This window comes from Aethalodelphis obliquidens, unplaced genomic scaffold, assembly GCF_003676395.1.
Source record: "Aethalodelphis obliquidens isolate GAN/ISIS:26980383/991018 unplaced genomic scaffold, ASM367639v1 scaffold16, whole genome shotgun sequence".
Lineage (NCBI taxonomy): Eukaryota > Metazoa > Chordata > Mammalia > Artiodactyla > Delphinidae > Aethalodelphis > Aethalodelphis obliquidens.
In genome coordinates, this window is record NW_020837960.1 from 31,527,432 (window position 1) to 31,544,810 (window position 17,379).

The 17,379-nt window shown below is 47.2% G+C and overlaps 1 protein-coding gene across 1 annotated transcript in view; it reads left to right on the forward strand.

Annotated features, from left to right (window-relative positions):
- Nucleotides 1-17,379, forward strand: part of MIPEP (mitochondrial intermediate peptidase) — a 134,606-nt gene that overhangs the window by 39,037 nt on the left and 78,190 nt on the right. The window contains exons 11-14 of the mRNA XM_027116685.1: nucleotides 3,812-3,965; nucleotides 5,502-5,579; nucleotides 7,468-7,672; nucleotides 8,842-8,951. Of these exons, the coding sequence (XP_026972486.1) occupies nucleotides 3,812-3,965; nucleotides 5,502-5,579; nucleotides 7,468-7,672; nucleotides 8,842-8,951 (547 nt within the window). The remainder of the gene's footprint in view (nucleotides 1-3,811; nucleotides 3,966-5,501; nucleotides 5,580-7,467; nucleotides 7,673-8,841; nucleotides 8,952-17,379) is intronic.

The following is a 17,379-nucleotide window of genomic DNA, read 5'->3' on the forward strand; positions in this document are numbered from 1 at the left end:
GCTTCTTTGAAGATTTTCTCTTTGTCTTTGACTTTTTGCAGCTTAAATATGATCTGCCTAAGTGTTGTGTTTTGTTTTTTCCTACTTGGTGTTCTGACCTTCCTGGATTTGTGGTTTTGTGTTTGTCTTCAGTGTGGAAGGTTCTCAGTCATTATTACTTCAAATATTCCTTCAATTCCTTTCTCTCTTTCTTCTTCTGATTTTCCCATCATGTGTGCATTGCACCTTTTGTGATTGTCCTACAGTTCTTTGGGTATCCTCTTCTGTTTCTGTTTTTCTTTTTTGTCTTTGCATACCAGTTTTGAAGTTTCTGTTGACGCCTCTTCGAGCTCACTGATCTTTCCTCGGCCGTACCCAGTCTACTGATGAGTTGTCGAGGGCGTTCTTTGTCTCTTTGGCAGGGCTCTGATTTCTCGCGCTTCCTTTTGATTCGTTTGTAGCGTTCCCATCTCTGCTTACCTTACCCATGTGTTCTTGCATGTTTTCTACTTGTTTCTTCAGAGTGCTTGGGATGCTAATCACAGTTGTTTTAAATTCTCAACCTGCTAATTCTAACATCTCTGACGTATCTGAACCTGGTTCTGGTGCTTGTTCTTTCTCTTCAAACTGTGTTTTTTTGTCTTTTAGCATGACTTGAAATTTTTTGTTGAAGGTTGGACATGGTATACTGGGTGAAAGGAACTGAGATAATGAGGGCTTGGGTGTGAGGTTAGATGTTTTTCTGGCCAGGAGCCGGGCTCTGCTTGCTTTTCCATTAACCCTGGGGCTGGAGGTAGCTCTCCTTTGCTGTGCTCTCTTTGTCTCCCCTGTTTGGGTTTCTCGGGAGGCTTCTGCTTAACTAAGGTCTGGGACCTGCAGGCCTGGGTCGTGTCCCCTGTTGTTTTACGGGAGCCCTGCTGATGTGGTGCTGATGTGTGGACGGAGGAGATGTGACCTGCAGGCCTCTGGTTACGTCTCAGTCTGTTAGGGGCCCTGCGTCTCAGCTGCGACTTTCACAAGTGCTTTCCAGTCCCCTCCGCTTTGATGAGATGGGAAGGCTGGGGGGCGTGAGGTGGATGTTCTCTCTGGTGAGAGAGTCTCTCTGGAGGGCAGGCCTTATTGAGAAGAGCAGAACGTGCTGCTGTAGTTCATAATGGCTACTTTTTCCTTCCTCTGCTGGAAGATGGGGGGATTGTTCTCCATCTTCACTGTGAGAACCTGGTGGGGCTCCTGGAGGGAAAACTCATAAAAGTGTAGGGATTCCCCCTGGAATTTTTAGCTCTCAGACAATTTGTCGATCGTAGTTTGTTTTCCTACCTCGGTACTCGTCTCCCCTGGAGCCTCCTGTGAATTGTGGCTCTCTGGATCTGCCTGCCTGCCTCTCCAGTTTTGGGGCCCAGCGATTTGCTCTGTGACCTCACTTCTCTGCTGGGTCCAAGAAGAGCTGCTGGTTTCAGTTTGTTCAGCTTTTTGCTTGTCGTTGGGACAGTGCTGCCCTCCAGGGTCCTTATACGCTGGGCCGGGGACCAGACGTGGCAGTTACTTCCCATTTTACAGCACATTCCCCTTCCCCATTTCTGTGACATCCCTTTCTTCCAATTCTCTGCCATCTCTAACTGTTTTTTAAATTTAATTTTATTTATTTACTTTTTATACAGCAGGTTCTCATTAGTTACCTGTTTTATATATATTTGTGTATAGATGTCAATCCCAATCTCCCAGTTCATCCCACACTCCCCCTACCCCCTTGGTGTCCATATGTTTGTCCTCTACGTCTGCGTCTATTTCTACCCTGCAAACCAGTTCATCTGTACCATCTTCCTAGATTCCACATATATGTGTTAGTATACGATACTTGTTTTTCTCTTTCCGACTTCCTTCACTCTGTATGACAGTCTGCCGTCTCTAACTCTTCTTCCTTGTCTTCCTTTCCACCCCTTCGCCTGGAAGTCCAGGGACCTGCCCTTGACCCTCCTGTCAGCCCCTCCCCTTCTCCTTTTCCAGCTCACACTCTCCTTGGCCATAACAGCCTCCTATAGCCTCCGTGCTGACTTCTCCCAGGACCTCAGAGTCAGTGTCTTCAAAACTGAATCTCTCTTCTTCTCCTACAAACACACCCACCCTCCCCTCTTCAATTTGTGTGTGTGTGCGCGCATGTGCGTGCGCGTGTGTTCGTTGCTCTGATTAAATGGCTCCTACCCACGCGGTTGCTCAAGCCAGAGACCTGCATGTTAGTCTAGGCTTTTCTTTCTCCTTCAGCCTCCAAATCCTCACAGTCCTGAAACTTTTTCATCTAAAAGAAAAAGAAACTTAGATCTGGCTCCTGGTCTTAGAGCCCCTGCTGTTGCCCCTGTTCAGACCCTCGTTGGGTGACTCCCGCCCTCTCTGTGCTGCGTCCACTCTCCTCACCGTCAGCCTGGCAGGTTCCAGGTACCAGGTCACTCCTCTGGTGTCTGCAGAAGTGATGTCCCGCGTCTCCCAGGCCACAAGCAACCCCATAAGATACTAGGTTATCCTCTTTCGGATAATCCACTAGCCCTCTTTGGATTTACTTTTCTTAATCTCAACTTATAAAAATGTCTTGTTTTGAAATGTAATAGATCAGTAGCCCATGCCTATAATTTATAAACATACCCATATTAAGGTTGAAATAACTCCAGTTATTTTATTGACAGGGATGCACGATCAGAATGTTGGGAGACCCCATGCCTGAGGGCACAGTCCCCCCTCCTCAGGCTCGCGGGCCAGGCTCTCGGTTCCCTGGACCCCCCGCACGGTGTCAGCGTCTCTCCCCCGCTTTCCCATCTACCTGCGTCCTGAGCTCTCGTTTAACCCCCTGGTTACTGCAGTGGCCCTGCTGCCTCGTGCCTTCGTACTTTGGTTGCACCATGGCCTCTCCTGGGCTCCCCTCCCATCTCCACTGCACAAGGAGGCCCTGGCCCTCGCCGCCCCACTGTGCATGCCCTGCCCTCTCTCCCTCAACGCCGGCCCCTGAGCCTACTGGGCGCCCGCTGCTCTGCCCCCTTCCATCCCCGGCGTCCAGCGGGCCAGTCGACAGCTGCGTGAGTGAACGAATCAGTGAGCGAGTCCGCTGGACCACTCGAGTCTCTTACTCCACTGAGTCTGCTTTTATGAAAAAGTGATCAGAAATTAAGGTGTAAATTGGTGGATTCTGTGCCAAAATCTCACTTGTGGTGCAGTTCACACTCACTAAATCCGGTCCCCCAGTTAGTAAGAAGCGTAAGTTTGTACATATTTGGTTAATCCCAGGAAGTAGAAATAGACTCAGTACCTACTATCATTCTAGATCTCTTCTTTCTGGCTATGGTTATAAGGTTTGGCCTGGCGTAATGATTCAGAAACATTCACCTCACACATTCTGGGTGTATTTTGGTTTATGTTGGAATAAAAAACATAAAAAAGTTGTTTTGGGGTGAAGAATGATTAATATCATGAGAATATTATCCTTCATTTAAGGTATATAACAAAAAGATAAATTAAGGTCTGATTGTTTATACGACAGGGCTTCGGAGCTTTTTCCATTAACAAATATTTTACCGGACGTGACATGTGACATTCTTTTTAGAATATAACGCATTTCGTAGAGTGAGTTTTACCACTATAGTTCCAACTGGTATTACTCTTACTACAGTTATAATCAGACTGCTGTTCTTCTGAAGAAGACTGAGTCTGAAAGTCCCTCAGAAGCTCGAAACCTACCATAGGTTTTCAGTCCTTTCTTGGCTCATAAATTGTCAATGAAAAGTTAGCTGAATTTACCTCAAGAAACTGAAGCGAGCGGAGCTGTGATTGAGCTGCTTCTCCTCCGTAGGTACGACAGCGAGCCCAGCGCATACTGCCCGTTCTTCTCCCTGGGAGCGTGCATGGAAGGCCTGAATACCTTGTTTAACAGGCTGTTAGGGATCTCGCTGTGTGTGGAGCAGCCTGCAGAGGGAGAGGTGTGGAGTGAAGATGTTCGGAAACTGGTAAGCGGCCGGTTGGAGCGAAGAAGCTGCGTTCCTGGACTCCCGGCTTTGGTGCTGAATTAACAGCGGTTTCACCTCAAGTTAGCCTTGCGCCGATGGCGCTTGTCTTTGCCCGATGAAAGATCCAAACCGCCACTGGTGATGCAGGATGCTACGAAAGAAACACTTGCCTCTAAACGTCAGTTGTTGCCTGAAATTAATGTAAACTTTTAACGGCAGAGTTATTTCTCTGGAAAAAAAATTTGTTTTTAAGGAAGTTGATAGAAGGTTGAGTCTTTTATGTCGACAAACCCCGGTTAAACGAACGTTTGTCATTGCCCTTCACGTGCCCGCTGTGCCAGGTGTCGCATCTGTTAATTCCAGCTCCCTCAGGCACCCCCCACCCCTTCCTGCCCGCCCGTGGGCTCACGTTCGCGCCAGGTGCTCGCCTGCGGCCTGTGCTCTTGGTGAGACCCCTTGGACAGTCACTCCAAGCCTGGGATCCACCCTTCTGCCAGGGCCCGCTTTGTGTGAGCTGCGACTGTCGTCGTTTTCTCCTGATAAGATTTTGGGGCTTTATGGGCCCTAAGGTGGTGGTGTTCTCTTGCTTTACTCTTTGCTCACGTGCTTAGCGCACGGTTCACGAGAAACGTGAACTGTCTTGTGGCCTTCTGGCTGCACGTCATGGTCGTAGAGCAGGTGGTGGTGGAGTCGGGAGATCAGCGGGGAGCGTGGTTGTCACTGGGCATCCTTCTGTGCGCTTCACAAAATGGCAGCGGTGGGTAATGTGCAGACACACCGGGAAAAGAGTGAAAGGGCACAATGTGGGCGATGAAGAGCTTCCCCAGCTCAGGAGGGAGCCCCTTCCGGCTTTGCTCATGGCCGTTCCCCAGGTGCCTTGAGCAGTCCCTGACACCAGGTAGATGCTTGGTAGACGCTTGCTGGAGTAATGAACATACGCTTGCAGGAAGCCCTAAAGCATAATGTTGCCGTTCTTTATGGCAGAGGCCCCAGGTTGTGCAAAGATGGAGACCATCCCTCCTGTGAGCTGGGCCTCTTGGAAGCCTGATGTGGGAGAAGGATGTCAGTGGTGTATTACTTACTGCTCTTCAGCCGAAGGCAGACACTGCGTATTGTTCCTGTACCCCAGGGTTATGGTTGGCGTGCTCGCGCATCCTTACGTCCTAAGATTGGAGGAGCTATAATTTTGTCGCTAAAATGATCCAGCCAGCACCGCTTCCCACCGCTTGCGGGTGGTGTGGGCCCAGTGGCAGAGCCGCGTCGCTGGGGACTGCCAGTCAGGATGCAGGGCTTGTGGAGGAGGGTGTCCTCTTCCGACAGAATTCCTAAATCATAGTTGTCCTGGAGATGCAGGAGAAGAGGTTGAGGGCAAAGTGGAAGCCACCTCGAGGTCACATGGGACGTAGGAAGTAATGAAACGTCTATATTTGTGGCTCTGGGTGTTTTGTGAACAGGTTCTCGTGCTAGGAATGTGTTTCTTCTTTTAGAGTTTCTAAAGGCCGCATTCCCCACTAAATTCATTTTTTTTTCCCCCAGGCCGTGGTTCATGAATCTGAAGGACTGCTGGGGTACATTTACTGTGATTTTTTTCAGCGACCAGACAAACCGCACCAGGTGATGCTTGGTTTACAGAACGGTCTCTCTAAAGTAATCAGCAGTTCATTTGTATTGATGTGAACTGATGTGGGCCTCTCACTGTTGTGGCTGTGCAGGCTCACAGGCCCAGCCGCTCCGCGGCATGTGGGATCTTCCCGGACCGGGGCACGAACCCGCGTCCCCTGCATCAGCAGGCGGACTCTCAACCACTGCGCCACCAGGGAAGCCCTTGATGTGAACTTTATACCTCACTTTTGTAGTTCCTAATATTTAAAAGGCATCCCTGGGGACTTCCCTGGCAGTCCAGTGGTTAAGACTCCGCCTTCCAGTGCAGGGGGTGCGGGTTCGATTCCTGGTCAGGGAGCTAAGATCCCACATGTCTCGTGGCCAAAAAACCAAAACATAAAACAGAAGCAATTTGTAACAAATTCAACAAAGACTTTAAACATGGTCCACATCAAAAAAATCTTTAAAAACAAAAAAGGCATTACTGATGGTGGCTAAATATATAAATTTGAAATTTGGGTAGAATTTAAAGCTAATAAAACTTATGAAGGTAATTACATAGATCTGTATCTGTCACTTTTATCTGGGTCATGGTAACGGTAGTAATAATGATAGCTGACATTTTGCCAGCCCTTCTGTGGGCCCGCCAGTGCTCTGGGTCCTTTTTCATGTCACATCTTTGAAAGTTCACATCAGCCTTTTGAACTGGACACTGACATTATGAGGAAGCTGATGTCAGAGAGGTAAGGTTACTACTTGCCCAGAGTCACACAGTTAGAAGCACTAGGATTTGAACCCAAACTTCCTGACTAGAGCCCCAGCTCTCAGCCACTTTCCATACTTGACATGGACCTAGTTTCAAATGGCACAAGATGTGTCCCTGTGGAGACCCTGTCAACCACCAGTTCACTCCTTATGCAGAAAAGTGAGGTTCAGTTCCTCGAGCCGCAAACCAGGTTTCCTGGTCGATCAGCTTCAAGCAATTTTGGGCAGTGTGATTGGAATTGTCAAGAATTCGGGTTATTAAGTTCCAACAGAAATCATGGTACCTTATATTTAAATAGTGGTTTCACAGTTTCCAGAGCAGTTTTAGCAGACATGAGCTTATGAATCTGGTCAGCTGCTCTGGCGTTTGACAGGGTGGAGGTGAGTCTGGTGGAGGTGACCCAGTTTCCAAGGCGATTGGCTGGTAGATCTGGACGGTGGGCCCAGAGTCTGGGTCGTTGACCTCTGTGTCCTCTGTGTCTTCTCTCTGCTTGAAAGGCTGGAGAAGCCGGGTTAGTGGTCTGAGCCCCAGCCCGGGGGGTTCAGGTTTGAGATGCCGCAGCCCTAGCTGTGCCCTTGGACACGTGACTTAGCATTTCCAAGACTCAGCTTGTTTTCTCATCTGAAAAATGAAATGCTTGCCTCATAGACTCACTGTGAAGAGTAAGTGATGAAGTGTATGCGAACTGGGAAAGATACTCGGGTTCCTTGCTTTGTGACAGTTGAGAGCTCGTCACCTCCAAGTGATGGAGACGGTGGTGTGGAAAGTGTCTCCTGGTTCATCGCCTGACACAGAAGGGGCTCCATTAACATCAGTGCCCCCCGTGGTCCACAGCTGTCCCTTCCTACCTGCCGTGAGCACCTTGAGGGCGCAGGGCTAAGCTCAGTGGTGACTCTGTCTCCGGTATCTGGTATAGCATCACTCAACACATACTTTTGGAGTGGAGGAATGAGTTCATCAACGCAAGCTCAATGTATTATTGGTGTTTTAAAAAATCAATATGTTAGCAAAATAAAAAGTATTGGGATGAAAGTGTCTGTAACTAAATAAATAGAAGAATGGAATTAAGGTAAAATTTGTACTCACACATTTTGATACAACTTTATATTACCCTTCACTTGTGTTTTCTTAAAGGACTGCCATTTCACCATCCGTGGGGGCCGATTAAAGGAAGACGGGGGCTATCAGCTCCCAGTTGTCGTTCTGATGCTGAACCTTCCCCATTCCTCAAAGACTTTGCCAACATTATTAACTCCTGGGATGATGGAAAATCTCTTCCATGAAATGGGGCACGCCATGCATTCAATGCTGGGACGGACTCGTTATCAGCATGTCACTGGTGAGCCAAGAAGAGGGGACTTTAAACGTGTACATTTCATTTTAAACTGGAAAAAGCTTTTCATTTAGAAAATCTGTGGTCATTTATCGCAGATGGCATCATCTTGTCCTTCCAACTGCGATGCTACCCGATCTTCGTTACATTTTTTTCCATCCTTGACAACAGTTCTCACCAAGGAATATCTCAGTTGCCTGTCTTTTCAGTTTGTACCATTTTACGTTTTGTCCTATATCATGTGGAATTTCAGTCTGTGGCCGTGTGTATGAATAAGCGTATCTCCTTAGCCAGGAGCACAGACTTAGCAAGTGAATAAGTGAATGAACCGTTGCCTCTTTTTATCCAAAACCAGTTAGAAAACCTTGAGGCATGTTGTAAAGGTATGACCAGGTGCTTTGTGTTTCTCCTCTGCTCTCCCCTGCGTAAAGCTGTGGTCCCCCTGCTGACGGGTTGCCGTGTCGGGTGACGCCCCAGGCTTCCCTCCTGCTTATCCTCTCTGAGTCTTAAGCTTGCGATCAGACAGGGCCAGTCAGCCTTCGACCACCTGGGCAAGTGTTGGTCTTCAGTATTTAGTAACTAACTTTGCACACAGTATTTTGGGGGAGGAGGGAGGTATTTGAAAAGACTGCGGTAGATGGGCCGGACAGAACCATAAAGTGTCACCAAGACTTGCTTACAGGATTTGTTCTTTAAATAATTTTGAGTTTGAAATGTTGCTTTTCTGTATTGAGGATTGACCTTGTTACCAGAAGCAATCAATAGGTAAAGTACTTTTAAAACAAATGAAGGATACGGGCACTTGGTGATGGAATTCATGAATTAAATTCAATTGCTGTGTTAATTAAGTAAGAATGTTGTAATTTGTGTTTTAGGTATAGCCCAGCACAGCTGAAGACAGTTTTGTTTGTAGAGGGTGTGAGCCGTTGCTTTACAAGGTGTTCTATCCAGCTGTGCAAATATTTTGTTTTACTTCTGATACGTGGGAAAATAAGAGGTTACTACAAACTTTTCTGTAAATATGTGCAATAATTTTATAGAAGTATTGACTTAATGAATTAAAGATTATCATAGTTCATCAGAAGTACAAATAAAAAATTTTAAAAGAGTGTTTGTAGTAGGATGAACGTGTTGATGTGATTCAGGCCAGCTTCCTTCTTTCTCCCCCATTTTAGGGACCAGGTGCCCCACTGACTTTGCCGAGGTCCCTTCTATTCTGATGGAGTACTTTGCAAATGATTACCGAGTGGTTCACCAGTTTGCCCGACATTATCAGACGGGGCAGGTAGGGAGCGTTGACTTTCTGTACCGTCCTCTGGGGCACGGGGGTGGCTTTTGTGACCTGCGGGGTAGCGGGAACTCTTACTGCTTTTTCAGAACCTTCTCCGAACCAGAATCCTTCTGCCGTTTCCTGATTCCCTTTCTTCAGCTGTAGCTACAGTCATGTGTGGGCAACAAGTAGCTGCCCTTTATTATATGCCCAGTAACGTCCCGTCTAGTCCTCAGAGCTGCCCCCTGAGGAAGGCGCTGCGTCCTGTTTCCAGAGGGAGAAACAAGCCTCAAAGCCTGTCTTACCTCAGAGCCTTTGCTCTTTCCTCTACCCTTTATGCTTCTGAATATTCTCTCAGTCTAAATGTGTGTGTTGTTTGGTAAACTGTGATGCCATATTTCCCCGATGTGTTTAGGTAGCATCTACGTGATGCCAAGTCTGAAAATTCCTTAATTTTGAGGTTTAGGTTTAAATAGTGCCTTGTAACGTTAAAGGTTTTTAAGTTCTGTGAAGTAGGATTAAGTGAGTGATACTTCACGGTAAGTTAGCGCTAATCTAATTGTCGACATTGTGTGTTTACTGTCTGCGTGTCCCGTGGAAAATGTATTCTTCTCTCAGAATTTCGGTGATATACTGTTACATTAGGTAGTGTTTTTCCGCCTTAAACTGTACCTCCCTGAGTGCCTGTGTACAATTCTATTCATCTTTGAATCTTCAACATTTAGAACTGTGCCTAACACACAAAAAGCACTAAAAGAAATTAAAGGAAGGACTGAATGGAACCAGAGAAAGCAGGGCCCAAGCCCACCTGTATTTGTGACTCTCTTTCCGGTTGTATCTCTGGATGCGTGATGTGAATCGGCGATTTCTATTGTTTGGACTTGACTTTAACCACTACTGTCAACTGTAGAATAATGGATGAGTTCCTGGAGAACTAATCTGAGTTAGCCTCCATCATAATCTGTTTCTGTGGTTAAGAGGACAGAATTGAAATATCTGTGATCCAGTCAGCTACGTGCCCATCAACGTGCGGAGCTGCTCTGGGCATTGTCACCTTAGCCAACGCCGTAGAAGCACGTAGCCCATCAGGCAGTGGCCTAGTCCTCCCGGCTCCACGCTTCGGGGTCTGGGAAGGGGGAGGATGGCCTGACGCGCTGCTGCTCCCGTAACCGCCCCCTGCCCGTCGTCGGGGGCACGGACGTGCTCGGGCACAGGGCGCAGGCTTGCGGGCAGCCGGCCCTCTGCTGGGGCCTCGGGACGGGCTTCACCAGGAGCTCCTGAAGGAACCAGGTCGTGAAAAAGTATGTCGGGTGGCAACTTGCCGGTGTGCTCGCAGCAGCCCTCATCCGTCTCGTTGCAGGATGTTTACTGAGGACACACTGAGGCCATAGGTGAGTCCTTCCATCGGGAAATGGGCTCCGTTCTCAGCACCTGAGAAGCAGCCGGGAGTGAGTGTGACAGCATCCCTGCACTCGTGGCCTGGTGTCTCGGGGTGCAGAGCAGGGCTGAGGGCAAGGCGACTCCAGCCGAGGGACAGTCCGCAGGGCTCAGAGATCCCGAGACAGGCAGGACAGCGCGTGTGGCAGGGTCAGTGAGGGGGGGGTAGAGGGACGGACAGGGACGAACGCGGGAATGTCCTCGTGTTCAGAACCTGCACCCCATCTGTCTCTGCACCCGCCTTGCCCACACCACGGGAGTCCCGGCCCCCCGCTCGCCCGCCTGGTGACGAGGGGGATTCTCCTGTGTCCCGGGCTACCCCTTGGGGCCGAGTCCCTCCTGTGACTCTGCCCCAGCCCCCCTTCTCATTAACCTCCAGCCGGCAGCCTCCCTGGAGTCCACCTTTGGACCCGAGGGCTCGTCTGTCCTTTGCTGCGGTCAGCGGTGACGAGGGCCAGAGCCAAGGTGCTGGCAGCGGGGCCGGGAGGGGAGCAGCCGTCGGAGGCTTGGCGGGAAGGGCCTGCGGCTGGTCAGATGGCGGGGAGGGCCACATCTGAGGAAGGAGGACGGCTCTCGCCTTGGATGTCCGCTGCACAGCGTTGCTGCCCACGCGGCCACTCGTGGCACCGGCCTGAAACCCAGAGTCAAGTGGACACGTGGGCGTGTGGGGCCGAGTGGTGGGGAGGTTAGAAGCGGCCCGTGAGAGGAACTGCCTGGGGGCTCCGGTTCCTGAGGACGCGCGGAGCGGGGCACCTGCGAACGGTGGCGAGACCCTGTTGGCGTCGGACCTAAGTGCTGGGCTGAAATGCACCACGATACTGAGGTCAGTTTAAAAATATTGTTGTCTGTTTCCAGAGCAATGAGAAAAGCCAGGAAGGGCTAGAACCACTGCTTGGAGGGTGGTGTAATGTCCTCAAAAAAAGACAGTTCCTGTTTTACTACTGAATTCTTCAGTCAGAAGAACCATTTTTGAACAAGATCATTTCAAGAAAAGAATATTAAGTCCAAAACCGCACTGCAGACGAGATGAGATCGGCAGCGAGCGGCAAGCTGCTGTGGATTAGCTCCATTTCGGACTCGGAGGCACGTGCAGTGGGCCGAAGGGGTTGCAGACACAGCCTCCAAAGCAGGAGCCAGTGCTGGGACCCGTGGGGTCTGGAGAGGGCGCCAGAGGCACGGGGCACCTCGAGCCTCGCAGAGGACTGACTCGCCTCTTCTTGTCGGTGATTAAACACCAGCTGGCTGGATGCTTTCACTTTAAGGGCAGTTCTAGCCTAAGGGCAGGAGCTAATTCCCTCAAATCTAACTCTGTAAAGAAAGAACGTTAAAGAGGAACAGCAGGGTGCGTCTTTCTGCTTCATTTCGTCCTGCTGCACATCAGGGAAGGAATTTTTCCCCGTCACGTGGTCTATTCCAGAGAGCTGTCCGCCTCGGGAGAACGTATTGGTGACTTAGTAACACCTAGAAGTATTTTACCTGAACCTGAGCATCCCAGAGCCAGTGGATGCCTTGTGGTCACAGAATTCGAAGTTGCCTCTCAGATCTGCAGGTGCCATACGGCTGTCAGGAAGCGAATACCAGAGGTGCTGCTTCGAGGCTCACACTGTCCTGACGAGCACAGCGTCAAAGCTGAAGCAGAATTAGTTGTAAATCAGTCTTAAAATCAGCAGCACAAGCGTAGCAGAAATACAGACTTGGTAGCAGCTCCCGTGGAAACATCCAGGTTTTTAGACGTGATGCACTTGATGTGAATCAGCAGTCTCGGGGAGTTCCTCCCAAACCTCGGTCGACCTTAGGCTGCATCGCAGGACCTGTGGGATCTGGGGAACGGGGGTGTTGTCTGTCTTCTCCGTGCTCGTTGGTTCTGGCCTTCAGCCTAACCCTTCCAGTTGCTTCCAGCGGTCCCACACTTCTGGAAGCACAGGCTTTGTCCTCCCTTGAACATTTTCATACGCAGCTCCTTTTCTAGTCGTGGTAAAATACATATTACGTACAGCGTGCCAGCCTAACCGTGTTTCAGTGACCGTTCAGGGGTGTCAAGTGCATCGTCGTTGCTCTGCTTCCCTCACCACCGCCATCCCCAGAACGCCGTTCATCCTGCGCACCTGGCGCCCTGTCCCCCTTAGACACGAGCGCCTCATTTCCCCTCCCCCAGCCCGTTAGCCAGCACTCTGCTCTGTTTCCCTGAATTGCACTGTTCTAGGGACCTCATGTAAGTGGAACTATACAGTATTTATCCCTTTGTGGCTGGTTTGTTTCATTTAGCATAATGTTTTTAAGGTTCCTCCAGGTGTAGCCTGTGTCAGGATTTCTTTCTAAGGCTGAGTGGTTGTCTTTGTGTGGACGGACCACATTCTGTTCAGCCTTGCGTCCGTCGGTGAACACGTGGGTTGCTTCCACCTTTCAGCTGCCGTTGCTACCAGACTCCGGTTCAGCTGCTCCTGCTCAGAAAGCCGATACTTAAGAGACAGGTGCTGGCAGGAGCAGAAAGTTTGCTTTATGCAAGCGGCCGGCGCCCTGGGGAGAAGGTGGACTCGTGTCCCGGAACCAGTTCTGAAGATTCCGCTCAACCAGGAAGGTTTTTCAAGGGAAAAGGGAAGCGATCTCATGGATCGTCAAGGCCAGGGTTGTCGCTGCCCCTGCTGCGCGCAGCTGTGTGCACTCCTCGTGGTCTCTCCTCAGGTGCTGTCTTGTTCCCAGTCTGCCCGCGAGACTCCTGCGCGGGGGGCTACCGACTGTTATGAGAAACAGTGTTGGTCCCGTTCTCTTGAGGCCAGTCCTTAGAATCGTGCTAGCCCGAGACTCAGTACTGCTCAGGAAGGGGCGGCTTGCGTCACGGCTGCAGTCTGGTCATCATGTGGCATAAACTCCTGTGCGGTTGAAAGGGGTGTGACGAGTGACAAAGACGCTTCTCTCACTCCTCCCCTCGGGAAGTTCCAGGGGTTTAGAAGCCCTGCGCCAGGAACCAGGGATGAAGACCGCATGTATAGTTCTTCCTGGATCCCAGGAAGAAATATACGCCCTGTCTCCCCTCGCAGGGTCTGCCTCATCCGTCCCCTTTGTTCTCGGTCCTCAGTTTCCAGCCCCCTCTCTTCCTGCCTTGTCCCCCCTCCTCACCAGCACGCCTCTGCCCTCAGCGCACTGCATGCAGCAGGGCTGCCAAGCCCAGGGCGTTGCAGGCTACGGGGCCTCTTGTTCCTTGTGGGATGACAGTGACGTCGGTGATCCAGAAAGCACCCTGAGAAGAGGCTTCCACATCATGTAAAGTTGGGAACCCCTTCCTCTTAGGAATGTTGTAAGAATATGGTTTTAGACCAGAAAAAGAAGCTGCAGTCTGTCCTAATATTTGAAGGATACCATGAAGAGGAAGAAAATATATCTGCCGTGTCATTCCAGAAAACAGTATTACTGGGAACAGTGGATGGGAATCAAATAAAGCTGATTTCAGCTCAGTAGATTCTTCTCAAAAATGCTTGGAAAGGAGATGCCTCTGGAAGTAGTATGTTTTTATTTAATGCTTAATGTTGCAAAATCACATTGCAGAATGCACGTCTAGGAGACCAGCACCCAACTTAGAAAGTAAAGTGTTACCAAATGCTCCTCTGGAGGTAAGGGCGGTCTTGAATTCCTATTAGTTTCTTGATTAAAAATAGGTTTTACACATAAGTTATTTATTCCTCAGCAACGTAGTGTTTAGTTTTGTATTTGAGTTTTAAAAAAATATGGTATTATACGGTTTCTAACCTTCTGTGCTTCTTTTTATAATCCTGGTGTGCCTAAGATTCATCAGTGTTGCACGTAGATGCAGTATATTTACTTTCAGTTCAGCATAATATTCTGTAATTTATGTACTCATTCTTCTGTCATTGAAATGGGCTCTTCCCGGTTTTTACTAGTTCATCTGTATCTGCTGTGAACATTTTTTTACTTTTCTCCTCATATTCATGTGCATGATTGGAATTGCTGGGTTTGTAAGGTGTGTGCGTCTTCAAGTTTATGAGGTAATGCCACGTTGTTTTTTTTTAATTGAGATATGTTTGACCTATTGTATTAGTTTCAGGTATGTAACTTAATTTGGTATGTGTACATATTGTGAAATGATCACAATAATTTTAGTTAACATCCATCACCTCAAATAGTTACGATTTTTTTCTTGTGAAGAGAACTTTTAAGATCTACTCTTTTAGCAGCTTGCAGACACACAATATAGTAGTATTAACTGTGGTCACCATGCTGTACGTGACATCCCCAGACTTTTCCACCTTATAACTGGACGTTGGTACATTTTACCCGCCACCTCTGGCAACCACCAGTCTGTTCAGTTTCTTTTTTTTTTTCTTAAGATTCCACACATGAATGAGATCACGCAGAGTTTGTCTTCCTCCGACCCACTTCCCTCTCCAGGCTGCCGTCCAGAACGTTCATACTTATGACCCTTTTCGGTCGTGGTTCCCCTCGCACCTCATCCTCATGCTGTCAGAAGTTTTAACTTTGCCAGTTTTGTGGTTGTGAAATGGAATGCCGTGAGGACCTTCACTGCCAGCAGGACTCCCCGAGTACGTCTGGGTTGAACTTCTTTTTATCTTTTCATTGTTCATCTTTGTTTTCTCTCGCACGCCTGTTTCTCTTCTCATTTTCCTGTGTGACGTTCGCCTTTCTCTATTGATTTCTCAGGTTTCTTGACATGTTGGAATAATAATCCTTTGTCAGCTGTATGTCTGCTCTCAGTTTACAGCTTGTCTTTTCACTTTCTTTATGGTATCTTTTGATGGATTGAACTTCATCTTAATTTTGTTGAATCCAGCAGTCTTTTCGTCCTAGTTAATGCTTTAAATATCCTATCTTTAAAAACCTTTGTTTCCCTAGAAGTCATAAAGAGATTCTTCTGTTTTCTCCTGAAAGTTTTAGTGTCTTTCCCTTATCTTTAGGTCTTTAATCAGGTTGGCACTCCTCTTTGTGTGTGGTGTGAAGGGAAAATGCAGTTTCCCTTCTTCCTGGTGGATGACCAGTTGTCTGAGCGCCACGCACTCTTCGTCCAGTGACCTGGGGGACGGGTGCCCAGTGCCCACCTGTGTGCACTCATCTGCTCTGGGGTCCCTCTCATCCCATTGTTCTGTCTGACCTGATACCAGTGCCGTGCTGTCTGCATCACTACAGCTTTGTACTAAGTCTTGACATCTTTTTTATTTGTTTTTCAGAAATTTCTTGTCAACTCTTGGGCCTTTGTCTTTTTTCCTACACGTTTTAGAGTCAGCTTACCCATTTTCTTGAAAAAAAACTATGGTAAGAGTTCGGTTGGGGTTCCATTAAATCTGTAGGTCAGTTTAGGGAGAACTGATATTTGAATATTGAGTCTTCCAGGCCACGATTGTGACACACCTCTCCCTTCCTTAGGTCTTTTAAAAAGCCTTTTAAAGTGTTTTCAAACCTCCTTCCAAAGAGTCTTGCTTAACTTTTATTAGATTTAGTCCTGGATGCCCCACCTTTTTGATAGCTTTATAAATGTATATTTAAAAAAATTATGTTTCTACTTGTTGCTGGTGTTTAAATGTGCAATTTATCCTTTATTGGATATATCTTATTTTTAGCAACTTTGCTAAACTTTCTTATTCATTCTAATAACTTGTCTATGGAATTTTTAAAGTTTTTTAACCAAACAGTTACTCTTGCTGCAGATAATAAGCTGTATTTTTCCTTTCCCATTCATAGGTCTTTTATGTCTTTATTTTGTCCCCCTCGAGTTACAGGACCCTCCAGTACAGGAGTGACGTGGAATAAAGTTGTAATATGAGCATCATTTGCCTTTATCCTGATTTTTAAAGGAAGTGTTTCTAATGTTTTACCATAAAGCAAGCTGTGTGTTGTCGTAGGTATAGTGGAGATAACAGGAAAAGGCAATTCCTTCCTATTCCCAGTTAACTAAGGTTTTTTTTTTTCTTTTTAATCGTTAACAGTTATTGCATTTTATCAGACTTTTCCTGCATCTTTTGAGGTAATTGGGTGGTTCTTTTCTGTTTATCTGGTAATGTAGTGAATGTTGATATTAATGTTAAGCAACCTTTGCGTGCCAGGGTTGAATGACTTTGGTCCTAACTTAATGTTATTTTTTTAATACAGTGCTGGCTTCAGTTTGCTAATATTTTGTGTGTGGAGGACTTCTTGTATCTGTGTTTATGAGAGAGATGCGCTCGTGATTTTCTTGGTCCTCTCACTCTTGCTGGTGTTGGTATTAAGTATATCCCATTTCATAAAATGAGTTGCTGAGAGCTCCTTCTTTTCCTTACAAGCACTTTTATGAAATTGTAATAATCGGTTTCTTGAAACTTTGTCAGAATTCAGCCATGAAACCATTCAGGGTCTATCATTTTCTCTGTGGGAAGATTTTTTAAATGACTGATTTCCTTAATAGTCACAGGAGTCTTTGGCCTTCTTTTCTTCTTAAGTAAGCTTTGCTAACTTGTAATTTTCGAGAAATTTAGCCATTTAACCCAAGTTTTCAAGTTTATTGGCCTGAAGTTATTTATAGCATTCTTTCATGCTTCAAGTCCTGCCACATCCATGCTTATGTCCTTTTCATCCCTAATATTCTTCTCTCATTTTTTTTCCTCTATTAATCTTGGCAGAAGATAAGTATCAGTAGTATTTACAAAGAACTAAGGCAGACTTTGTTTATCCTCCCTGTTTTGTTTGTTTTAGTTCATTAGTTTCTGTCTATGGTTATTCTCTCCCTTCTTCATTTTTTCCCCCAGTTTCTTAAGGTGGACACTTAGCTAATTGAGTTTCAGTTTTATCTAACATGTGCATTTACATTTTAATGCTATAAATTTTAAACTGTGTGATGCAGTGCTTTAGCTGCATGCCATGATTTTAATACAAAATGTTTCTAAGGTTGCTCATTTCCACTGTAATTTCCTCTTTGACTAATGAGTTGTTTTGAAGTGTAGTTTACAATTTCTAAACCTTTGTAGAGGAGTTGTGTATCTTTTTGTTGTTGATATCTAATTAC